The sequence below is a fragment of the Chrysochloris asiatica genome, unplaced genomic scaffold (genome assembly GCF_000296735.1).
Source record: "Chrysochloris asiatica unplaced genomic scaffold, ChrAsi1.0 scaffold00391, whole genome shotgun sequence".
Classification (NCBI taxonomy): Eukaryota; Metazoa; Chordata; class Mammalia; order Afrosoricida; family Chrysochloridae; genus Chrysochloris; species Chrysochloris asiatica.
This window is the reverse complement of record NW_006408909.1, coordinates 1429077-1441044: the sequence shown is the minus strand read 5'-3', so window position 1 is coordinate 1441044 and position 11968 is coordinate 1429077. Positions and strand designations below refer to the sequence as shown.

Sequence of the window (11968 nt, the reverse complement as noted above, 5' to 3'; positions counted from 1 at the left end):
CGTCCCTTCTGCTGAGACCCTCATCACCCAGCCCCTTCCATCTCCCGCCCCTCCTCAGTGCAGGCTCCACTCTGCCTGCCTGTCTTGTTTTGGTAGCGGAGGGCACCTCCCCTGTGTTGCCCTCGAGTCCTCCACACAGCTTTCCAGACCACCTGGTATTGTGCAGTCAAGCCCCCGATTCTACTAAGAACTGCTTCCATCTAGATCTTTGGATTCCGTGATTCTCTCTCTCCCTTTATACCTGTTATAGAACAGCCAGCAAGAGGGGGAGCAGGAGGCATTTGTTGAGGGCTGGACTCTGGCTCAGAAGGGGTGTTCTCACCTCGGTGCTGGTGCAGAGACGCCTGACAGCTGCTCCTTCCCCCCACCCTCAGCCTTCCAAGTGTGGCAGGGGTCACAGTCTTCACCATCTGCCAAGTCCAGCAGAAAGTAGAGCATGGAGGGCATTTGGGGCCCTCTGGGCAGAGGATGTCACCTGGGTGGAGGCATCTGTGTTGCCCGCAACCGGACTTTCATGAGACATCCCCCCTCACTGCCTCCCCTCTGAGACACACACGCTCAGAGCCAGATGGTTTGAATCCAAGTTTGGTGTCCAGTGGTTTAGACTTCACACTCTTCTAGCCCTCATATCTAAGGATCCTATGCTGTGTACTGTGGAACATCCTCAGCAGGGTCAGGGGAGTACCCCAGGATCCTATGTTACCATCTCGCCAGCCAAGTACCTGTGCAACTGCAGCACACAGGTGATGCTAAAGATGTGTGTGGCTCATGCAGGTCTGAGTGAGGCTTTCCTTAGGTCAGATGATGCAGAGACCTCTGGGATCTCCGCAGGGTCCAGTGCATGCTCACAGGCCCTTCTGTGACCCTGCTGGTGAGGGGTGGCTGTGACCTTACCCTACTGCCACTGCCCAGCTGTCAGGGATGATGAATCTGCCGAATACCTGGCCTGGCCCGACTCGGGAGGCTACCAGCATTCCCAGGGGTGGGGCGGGGTGGGGTGAGGTGGGGCGGGGCCAGTGTGTGTACCTGCTGGTTTGGAGAAGGTGCTGCTTCGCTTTTGAACTCTGTTAAGGGACACTTGCACAAGGGGACCCTAGAAGAAGAGAGAGGTCATGATGGTGATGAGAAGTGTCAATGAGGCAGCATTCCTGTTTGAGGTTCCAGGAGAGGCTCCCAGGGCATTCAGGCTTGACCCTCTTGCTGTTCACCATTTTGCCTATTGGCTTCAGGCGGGTGGGAAGTCATCCGAGGTACCCACAGACTCCTCGGAGTCCCCTGTGCCCAGCTGTTTCCTGCAGGAGAGCCCATTTGGTTTGTGGATGACTCATCTTTCCTAGCTGCTTCTTTCCAAATTGTACTAGGCCATCAAGCCGGCTGACCCGAGTACTGCCTGTCCCCAGAAGTTAGAAGCACAGCTGCTGACAGGGTTCTGGTGAGGTTCCCCATGCTGGCTCTGACGGGAGCCTCCCCGACTGAGTAAGGCACAGCTGTCTGCCAAGAACCCTCTTCTGCACAGGCTGTTTGGTGCTCCTCCTACACCTGCCCCAGAATTTTATTCCCAACAAAGGGCCTGGACCCTGTGGCTGGTGTTTTTAGGTCTCTCAGGGGCTGGCCCTGGCTCCTGGCCCCATAGGGCCTGGCATATGCAGGAAACCCTTCGATGTCTGCACAGAGGCTGGGAGGGGCTCTGTGCTGGATGTGGCTAGAACAGAGCCTGTGGGCTCTCACCTTGACTTCCACGTGGGTGGTGGGTGAGGGTTCAGGGAGGGCTCACTGGTCAGGGAGCTGTACAGTGCGAGGCCAGGCTTAACCCAAGTTGGGTGTTCTGACTTGCTGAGCTGAGTTGGCCGCACCGGATAGTGTGTCTTAATCTGACCAGGGCACATTGAGCGAGCAGGCCACCAGGGGTGGGGATTGGAGCTTGGTGCAGCCCCTTCCCTCCACCCCTGTACCCGACTGGCACTGTGGCTAGGTCTGAGACTGGACTCCAGGTCTCCTAGGTCCCTGTCTGTAAGAGGGGCCAGCCTGGGGGCTTTGGCTCATGTGCCTGTCCTCCGCAGGTCACCAATGAGGTCATGCCGGTGCTGTCCTACTCCTACCTGGTGGTGTTGGTGCCAGTCTTCCTGCTCACTGACTACCTGTGCTACAAGCCAGTGCTGGTGCTGCAGAGTCTGAGTTACATGTCCTTATGGCTGCTGCTGCTCTTCGGCCACACTGTGCTGCACCTGCAGTTCATGGAGTTCTTCTACAGCGTCACCATGGCTGCCCGCATCGCCTACTCCTCCTATATCTTCTCCCTTGTGCGCCCTGCCCGCTACCAGCGCATGGTGGGCTACTCTCGGGCTGCCATACTCTTGGGTGTCTTCACCAGCTCTGTGCTGGGCCAGGTGCTCGTCTCAGTGGGCCGAATCTCCTTCACTACACTCAACTACATTTCCCTGGGTTTCCTCACCTTCAGTCTACTGCTCACCCTCTTCCTGAAGCGCCCCAAGCGCAGCCTCTTCTTTAACCGCAGCACACCCACAGACCATGCTACCGTGCCCTCTGAGCTAGACCACATGGCTCCAGGTGGCCCCAACAAGCTGGCGGGTGGCAAGCTCGGACTCACACTGCTGGCAGCCTCACGGAACTCGGTGCCTGTCCGCATGCTCCGTGAGCTGGGTGCCAACCTGCGACTGCCACAGCTACGCCTCTGGTCCCTCTGGTGGGTCTTCAACTCTGCTGGCTACTATTTGATCGTCTATTACGTGCACATCCTGTGGAATGTGGTGGACGCTACCAGGGACAGCTCTGTGGTCTACAACGGCGGGGCAGATGCAGCCTCCACTCTACTGGGTATTAACACCATCCCATGGACCTGCTGTGACCTGCCACCTCCACAACCCTGGAAGCCCCATAATGAGCTGTAGACCATAGGCAACCCTGCCTCCCCAGATGACCCCAAGGCACCCCATAATGCACTGTCTCCCCCAGGTAACCCTGGAGGCCCTCTAACACGCTGTCTCCCCCAGGTGCCATCACCTCCTTTGCTGCAGGCTTCGTGAAGATCCGCTGGGCCCTGTGGTCCAAGTTGGTCATTGCAGGTGTCACAATTATCCAGGCCGGCCTTGTTTTCCTCATGTACAGCACTAGCAGCATCTGGGTCTGCTACACCACCTTCGTGCTCTTCCGTGGGGTTTACCAGTTCCTGGTGCCTATTGCCACGTGAGTCAGACATGGGTGGGCAGGTGGGGTTGGGTGAGGCCCACCAACTCTGATGCCCCTGCCCTCATCTGCTCCAGCTGTTCCAGAGCCAGGCTAGCCATGTGTAGGATAGACACAATGTCCTCCTGTTGGCTAGGTGACTGGCAGGCATCCACGTGTAGGAAGGTGGCTTCTGAAACATGGGGTATCGTTGGGGGGTGTTGCCATGAGGAGCTGGGCCCTGAACCTGGAGACTTCCTACTGTGCCTGGCACAGCTGCTTGGTGTCAGAGGGCTCCCCGGTGGGTATGGGGTAGGGACACCAGAGACCAGGAGCAGCCTCACCCCAGTGGCCCTGCAGGGCTGCCTCAGCAACATTTCCGGGCTCAACTTCATGCTAAGGTTCTGCTTGGATGTCACGGAGCCCTCTTTCTCAGCCCTTTTGACTGTTCCCAAGCCCCCCAACCTCTGGCTGGAAGCATCCGTGCTGTCACTCTCAGGCGGAGGTCCTTCCTTCTCTTGTCCTGCCCCTGCCTAGGAACAGGGCTCACTGCCAGACGTAACTGCTGTACTGGCCTGTCTCTGCCCCAGGGCTCTCCCCATGTCCAGTGTAACTCAGGAGCCTCCTGTTTCACCTGCACCCCCAATATCCAGAGATACCCTGTGTTGCTTCCTGACTGACTCCACTTTCCCAGGGTGTGTGCCTACACATTCCACTACCCTTGCACTTTCCTTTTTACTTGACCTTTTGTTACACCATATTGTGCTCCCAGCCTGTCACCCTGGGTACTCAAACCAGGAGCCCCTGATTGAGCCTGTCCACTTACCCCAGCACTGTTTCTGAAATCTCTGACCAAGCCAGAGTGGTGTGGAACATGCACACCTGGGTGCACATGTGTACATAGACACATTCAGTGTGTATGTATTCATGCACATATATCGGTACCATGCACATGCACGATACACTTGGGTGTACACAATGTGCACACATGTATGTGCACACACACACTGTCCACACATGCAGCATACATGCACAAGGCCCTGGCCCCATACACTTTCTCTAGCCTCTGCTTAGACTCCTGCTCCCACCTCTCCATCCATTGAGTGCCTAGTCACCCATTCCATCCCACTCTCAGGACTTTGGTTCAAGCTTGCCTCCCTCCCCACATGGACTGTCCCCATGGGGTACCCTCTGTACCTCACAACCATCAGAATGGCTCTTCCTGAGTTTGGGAAGAAGTGTCTATAGGCTCCTGGCCACCCAGAGCTGCCTCAGATGTGAGGTCTATATTGCTTTGAACCAGCATTATTTCTGTCTTCTGAAAGGCCAAGCACTGCCTGGAACAACCTCCCCCTCTACACCTCCTCTACACACATGGCCACACTCATAGGCTGCATATTGTCCCCACCTTGGTACTGCCGGGTGATGTTTCCCTGCTGAAGACCCACCCCAGTACCAATGTTATTGACCTGCCCTCCAAAAAGCCTTCTCGGGGACTACACAGCCCCTCCCAGAGCTCACCCAGCTCTATGCTCCACCCCAAACTTGACCTGCTGCCTCCCCCTGTACCTTACCCCACTTTTACCTGTTTGTTGTTATACCTTGTTGTGCATTTGGAACAAGTCCGTTCCAAATCATAATGACTCTGTACAACTGTCTGGTCCTGTGTCATCCTCACAATTGTTTTAGCCCACTGTGTTGCAGTCCCTGAGTCAATCCAGTACAATGAGGGTCTTCTTTACCAAGCATGATGTCCTTCTCCAGGGACTGGTCCCTTCTGAGAACATGTCCAAAATCACCATCCTTTGTTATTAAGTGCTGTCGAGTTGCTTCGGACTCATAGGATTTCCAAGGACTGGCTGGTAGGTTTGAACTGATGACCTTGTGGTTAGCAGTCCAGTGCTTATCCTACAGTGCCACACCCCAGGACTCCCCACCATCTTGTAAATGTCTCAAAAAGGCATGCCCCTCAGTCTGGCCTTCTCGTACCTAAGGGCCTATCCACCATTGCTGCTTTCCATTCTCTTCACCTGCTAGAGTAAAGCCATGAATGGTTTGTCAATTACAAAAGTCACCTGGGCCCATTGCAGAACCGCCCAAGTTGATGCAACAAAGCTCCTGCCCAGGGTCCTCACATTGGCGCTACAGTGTGGGGGTCTCTCCTGGCATTGCAGACATCTGGTCCCATGGACATTCCTGCTGTTCCACTCACCATATGCAGTTTTTTTTTGTCAAATGCAGATGCAGTGGGACTGACATATCACTTTGTTTAGTTCCCGAGGGCTGGTGAAGTTGAGTTCTGTATTCTCCCATAACGAGCAGGACTTGGAATAGCCTCACACTTTGTAGCTTTCATTCCAGCTTCTCACAGGGACCCTTAGGTGAACTCCTAGAAGGAAATGACTGGTCAAAGGACATGTGCCCTTGAAAGGGGTTTCCAATGAACAGTGTAGACTTCCCACCTGGCCCCAGGTGCTCTGGGGTCTGCTTTTGTAAAGTTAAGGAAGACTCTTGCTGTGTCCTTCATGAGCTTCTGTTTTTAAATTATATTTTGTTAGTTTTTTAGTGAAAGTTTACATGGCAAATTGTTAAGTGCCATCGAGTTGGTTGCGACCCTGTATAGGGTTTCCAAGGAGTAGCTGGTGAACTTGAACCACCGACCTTGCAGTTCAAACCGACTTTGCAGTGCTGTACATTAACCTACAGCACCACACCAGGACTTGGTGTTGAGCATAATGCTCAAGAGAACCTGATAGCATAGTTGGCTACACGTTGGACTGCTAACCACTGGTCAGCAATTGAAATCCACCAGCATAAAGATGAGGCTTTCTGCTCCCATAAAGATTTGCCACTTCAGAAACCCCATGAGTTACTGTGAGTCCAAACCGACTTGGCAGCACACAGCCGCCACTACCGTACATATTACTCAGAGACATTGTTTATATTTTCCACAATGTGCCAGAATTCTTATTTCCATTCTGCCTAGTCTGTTTCCATGAATCTAACTTCTCTGCCCCCTTATCTTCTCATGGTTGCTTCAGGGTAAATATTGACACTTTGGTTTTATAGGGATAGATGATTATTTAAAGGAACATGGTACAGGTAAAACTGGATTTTCTGAGCCAATCTATTAATTGGGTTAAAAGATGACCTGTGTAAGGGGCTTAGTAAGCGTTATGATTTCATGTTTGTGACTGGCCAGTTCATGTCTGTGTCTTTTTCTACTGGGAATCTCTATTTATTGACGGTGACTACAATACTCTTACCTATTGGAATGTGGAGCCATTGGTCCTGCAAAGTTGTCTCCAACTCATGGTGAACCATATGTGCCAAGGTAGAACTGTGTTCCACAGGGTTTTCTATGGCCGATCTTTCGGATATGATTGCCAGGCCTTTCTCCCAAGGCACCTCTGGTAGACATGAACTTCCAACCTTTGTGTTCCTACCTGAGCGCTTAGGAGTTTACACCTCCCAGAGACTCCATTAGAATGAGGATAACTTGTTGCAGCTGCCTCCTTATGTTGTGGTTTGCCTTTACTTTCACATATGGTGATTGTGGGCCATGTGAAGCTTGTGTGGGCTCCACGTCCTGTCCCAGGTTGGAGTCAAGGGGCTGAGAGCAGTGGCAAGACCTCAGGTCAGCTCTGTTGCCCTGGCCCTTTCTCCCTGGTTTGCGTGCTTGCTTCATCATATATTAAATTCCTGGCTGTGCTAGCTTCTACTTGGGCTTTCTCTTCTGTTCTGCTGACCTGTTTACTGTGGCGTTTCAGTCACTTAGTATTGCTTTTCCTCTGGGCCACTCTAATAGCAGCATGATGATCTAACAATAAAAGTCCTCTATCCTCACATCATTCCGTTGGAACGGTAGAACATTTTTTTATCCACTTATTTTAAAGCCCTTTGGAGATTTTAATTGAAACTACACTAAGATGTTATTGTACTTTGCAGAGGGCTGGGAGCTGTAACATGTTGATTTTTTCTTGTTGGGATTGTGGTCTTAATGACAAAAGACTAGTTCAACATTGTGATGGTTACCTGCCCCACAGGTTTTGCTAATATCCTGTTCTTCGGATTATTATTGTCTGAGAGTTTTATAACGATTTTGATTAACTCTGCTTCCAGAGTTAAGTAGGAGATTTTTTTAGCATTTCATAAGAGAGGTTTTTTTGTTTTGTTTTCTTTGAAGCTTTTATTGTGAATTGAATGATATGGGAGGGCATCAGTTTTGCACTCATCGTATTTTGTTTCATTTGCAATGATTACAATCCCCTGTATGCATCATCAGTTAGCAGTATTTGCTTCTATCCCCCTTTTCTTTTTTATGTATACAAAAACACTCAGGAATATGTAATCATTTAAATAATCAGAGGGCACATTCTGCAAGCCAGCTTCCTGGCTATGAGAACACAGCCTTTCTCTTTCCATGAGTCTAGAGTCCTCAGCTGCTCAATCTGTCCCTGCCATCACTTCTGCCTCCATCTCTGGTGTCGCTGATTCTCTGGCTAGGGTTCTGTGTTCCGCTCATGCTCTTTTCTCTTGATGGTTTTAGGGTCCTCTGTTCCTGGAATGTAAGATTAACTACTTCCCTGCTTTTTGTTATACATCTTCTACCTTTACAGTTGTGACAATCACAAGTAGTCATGATAATAGTTACTTACTATTGAATCAAAAGAATCCTATCCCCATCTCCTTTCATCAGACCCATCTAGATAAGATGAAAACTATTCAGTGGCTTTCCACCTTCCCCCGCACACTCTGGAACTAAACTCCCTCTTGAAAACTTGTAAGCCAGCAACTTCATGCCTTTATTGCCCTCCCCCCACCCCCACCCCCGCATAGTTTAGGTACATAATGACTAATTTGCCTGTCCCCATCAACCCTGTATACTGAGGGGATAGGCTTGATCCTTGGTGTGAAGACTCCTTTCCGTCTCAGTTGGTATTTTGAGCTACTACATCCATAAGTTTAGGTCAAGTTCATCAAATTGTAGCAATTTACACTTGTTTCCTTAATCAAATTTCTTTAGTCGAGGAATTATTGAATTCCTTTATCTTCCTCTGGTCATCAAGCCATTGAAACTAGGTAAAAGGAGTACTATGTGCAAGTATGGACATTCTTGTGCATGTCTCCACATGTCATATCAGCTGGACACTTCACTCTCAGCTGTAGCCTTCCATGGCTAGGTCAGTGTCAATGGGCTCAGGAATTCCCACGTTTCCCCAAACTTCAGACCAACCAGCCCTTCCTCTTCTCTCTTTCATCTAAAGGTCAGCAGGAATCTATGGATGGAATGTGGTTGAACTCAACCCATATCTTCATTACTTTCCCCTACTCCCATTCACATGTAGACCAGTGTGGTCACCAGTGAGCTTACATGCCTGCTCGTGTGTTCCCTTTGAGTTTCAGTCTTGGAGGAAGGTTTATTCTGAAGGGACTTTATTGATTGCCTTGATGGCTCCCCAACAAACAACTTGCTTGTTCTTGTAGTAGCCAATTAGACTGCCATTTTTGTTTTTTCTTGCTAGTCTTTCTTTCAGGATATATCTTCTGTTCCTCTAGCCACTCTAGGATGGTCTGCATGTCCTTTCAAGTGGGAATGTTCCACATAAGAAGGTTCTGGATGGGGCTGAGGATTCCACCTAAGGTCCTATAAACCACAAAGGCTCTGCAAGAAGCATATTTCATTGGGCAAGTTCTAGAACCATTTTTAGGTATTCTAATAAGTTATAGGCTGAAGGCGGGCTTACAAGTTTTCTGTAATCATGTTTCCCACCATTCCTTTCTATCTCACTTAAGTGTGTATTTTACAAGAATAGTCAAGGGAAACCAATATTCATAAGACAGTCAAGCATCTTAGTATTATTTCTCCTCTTCAAACTATGCCTAGACCCCTGTATCCCAGAGCCCTGTTGTTCCAAGGTTGAACGAACACGCATCACTATTTACCTCTGTCCCACTTAGGCCATGCAAACCTGTCTCAGTGTTTCCCGATCTACCTTGTTTTTCCACCTCCCCCCTTTTTGTATACGCCCCTCCCCAATACCTGAACTATGATATGTCTATCCCCTAACATGTGCTCTATTGTCCCCTTCCTCCTAGGGGAGGTTTTACAGTCATTTGATCAAGTTGTTGCACAGGCTGTGGCAGCCTGGAGCACATGCCCCTGGGCAAGTGGCCTGTGCTGTTGGAATCGTTCTCCTGGAGCCCAGTTGTTGCTGCTGAGCCCGCACGATATGCAGAGCTGTGTGTGGCAGATGGGCTGCATCTGGCAGTCATTTTTAATGGGGAGGCATTGGTCACCGCCTGAGTTAGGTTCCCACGTTGCACTTCTTGGTGTCTCTTATCTTTCCTTCATTGAATCCTGACTTTTGTCTACTTTTCCCCTTAAGGTTTCAGATTGCCTCATCTCTGTCAAAAGAGCTCTGTGCCCTGGTCTTTGGGATCAACACATTCTTTGCCACCGTCCTCAAGACCATCATCACCATCATTGTGTCTGATAAGAGGGGCCTGGGGCTCCCCGTTCGCTCACAGGTATGTTTTTCCAGGGAGTCAGTGGGGTCCCTTCCTGTGCAAGGCCCAGACCACCATGGCTCCACTTTGGGAGGGGGGTGTGCACAGTGTGGGTTGGAACATCTTCAGCTGGACATGCTGGGACTGACTGAATCAAAGCAGGAGTGATAGGTAACAAAGACAGACAGCAATTAAAAAGGCATTTACTTTTCTTCACCACATTGGTGAGGGAGGGATTCCTGTTCTAGGGTTATGTGGATGGCCAAATACATGACACTGACCCTGGAGAGATGAGAGCATAGCAGTTCATTGTTCACATAGATTCATGGTCCAGGGGAGGTCACCATACCACATAGGCCACATAGGTGCTACACTCGAAGCAGAGAGAGCAAGCAGGGGTGGTGGGAGGCAGGTGACCCCTTTGTGCAGTGGGACATGTGAGTTAGAAGCCTTCAGCCTAATACCTACCTGGCCCATAATTTGTGGGACTTATCAGCCTCCACAACTGTGTGAGTCATTTTCTTAAATCTTTATTTACAGTTGACCCTTGTACAATGCTGGGGTTAAGGGCAGCCCAGCATTTGTGCAGTTGAAAATCTGAGTATAATTTACAGTTGACCTATGAGCAACACGGGTTTGAATTGCATGGGCCCAGTTAGTTACGCGTGATTTTTTTTTTCTGCTGTCACTATTGTGGTAATTCAAGTGCTGAAGGGGTCTGCTCAAAGTGCCTCTCATATCAACTCAACATGAGTTGTCTTTCCAGTTTTAAGTGAATACTTGCAATACTTGAACTCACCACCAAATAGCAACAGGAAAAAGTCTCCATATAAGTGGGCCTACACAGTTCATACTTGTGTTATTCAAGGGTCAACTGTATTTGTAAGGAGCCTTGGCATAGTGGTTAAAGTGCTCAGCTGCAACCGATGAACCCACCAGCCACTCCTCAGTAGACAGATGTAGCACTCTGCTTCTGTAAAAACTTACAATCTTGGAAACCCTATGGTGCAGTTGTTTGTCTTCTAGGGTCATTAGGAGTCCACATCTACTCAACAGCATAGGCTGTATATAAAGAAAGTTCGTGAAAAAATTCCATTATCTTTCAATTCCAGTATATGGAGCACAGTGGCTTCGGATGATAAATACTGGACTGCGAACCACAAGGCCAGTGGTTTGAGCTTACCAGCTGCTCCATGGGAGACGGATGAGACTTTCTGCTCCTGCAAAGATTTGACACCTCAGAAATCCTATACTGGGTCGCTGTAAGTCGGAAATGACTTGACGGCATGTAATAATAGCAACAACATATATATGTATATATGTATGTGTGTGTGTATACATATAATTATATGTATATATATACATACACATTTTGCTGAAGGTAATTAATACAGAAACGGCTGCAATCATACATTGACAGAGAACTTCCAGAGGTTCAAGCTGGATTCAGAAGAGGCCGTGGAATGAGAGATATCATTGCTGATGTCTGATGGATCTTGGCTGAAAGCAGAGAATATCAGAAGGATGTTTACCTATGCTTTATTGACTACACAAAGGCTTTCGATTGTGTGGATCATGACAAGCTATGGACAACATTGCGAAGTATGAGTATTCCAGAACACTAATTGTACTTCTGAGGAATCTGTACCTGGACCAAGAAGCAGTTGTTCGAACAGAGCATGGGAACACTGAATGTTTTAAAATTGGGAAAGGTGTGCGACAAGGTTGTGTTGCACCGTATTTATTCAACCTGTATGTTGAGCAAATAATACGAGAAACTGGGTTCTATGAAGAAAAATGTGGCATCAGGATTGGAGGAAGACTCATTAACAACCTGCAATCTGCAGATGATAACAACCTTGCTTGCTGAAAGTGAAGAGGACTGGAAACATTTACTGGTGAAGATCAAAGAGCACAGCCTTCGGTATGGATTGCATCTCAATGTCAAGAAAACAAAAATCCTCAACACTGGACCAATAAACAACTTTCTTATCAACAGAGAAAAGATTGAAGTTGTCAAGGACTTCATTCTTCTTCGATCCACTATCAACATTCGCAGAAGAAGCAGTCAAGAGATCACATGACACATTGCATTAGGCAAATCTGCTGCACAGGAACTTTTAAAAGTGTTGAAGAGCAAAGATGTCAGCTTGAGGACTAAGGCCTGACCCAAGCCATGGTATTTTCAATAACCTCATATAGATGTAAAAGCTGGACAGTGAATAAGGAAGATCATAGAAGAATTGATGCCTTTGAGTTATGGTGTTGGAGGAGA

General features: G+C 48.9%; 1 protein-coding gene across 1 annotated transcript in view; it reads left to right on the top strand.

The window, feature by feature from the left end:
- SLC19A1 (solute carrier family 19 (folate transporter), member 1) overlaps positions 1-11968 on the top strand; it is a 28918-nt gene that overhangs the window by 3120 nt on the left and 13830 nt on the right. Inside the window, exons 2-4 of the mRNA XM_006876563.1 lie at positions 2061-2835; positions 3012-3204; positions 9573-9714. Coding sequence (XP_006876625.1) covers positions 2061-2835; positions 3012-3204; positions 9573-9714 — 1110 coding nt within the window. The remainder of the gene's footprint in view (positions 1-2060; positions 2836-3011; positions 3205-9572; positions 9715-11968) is intronic.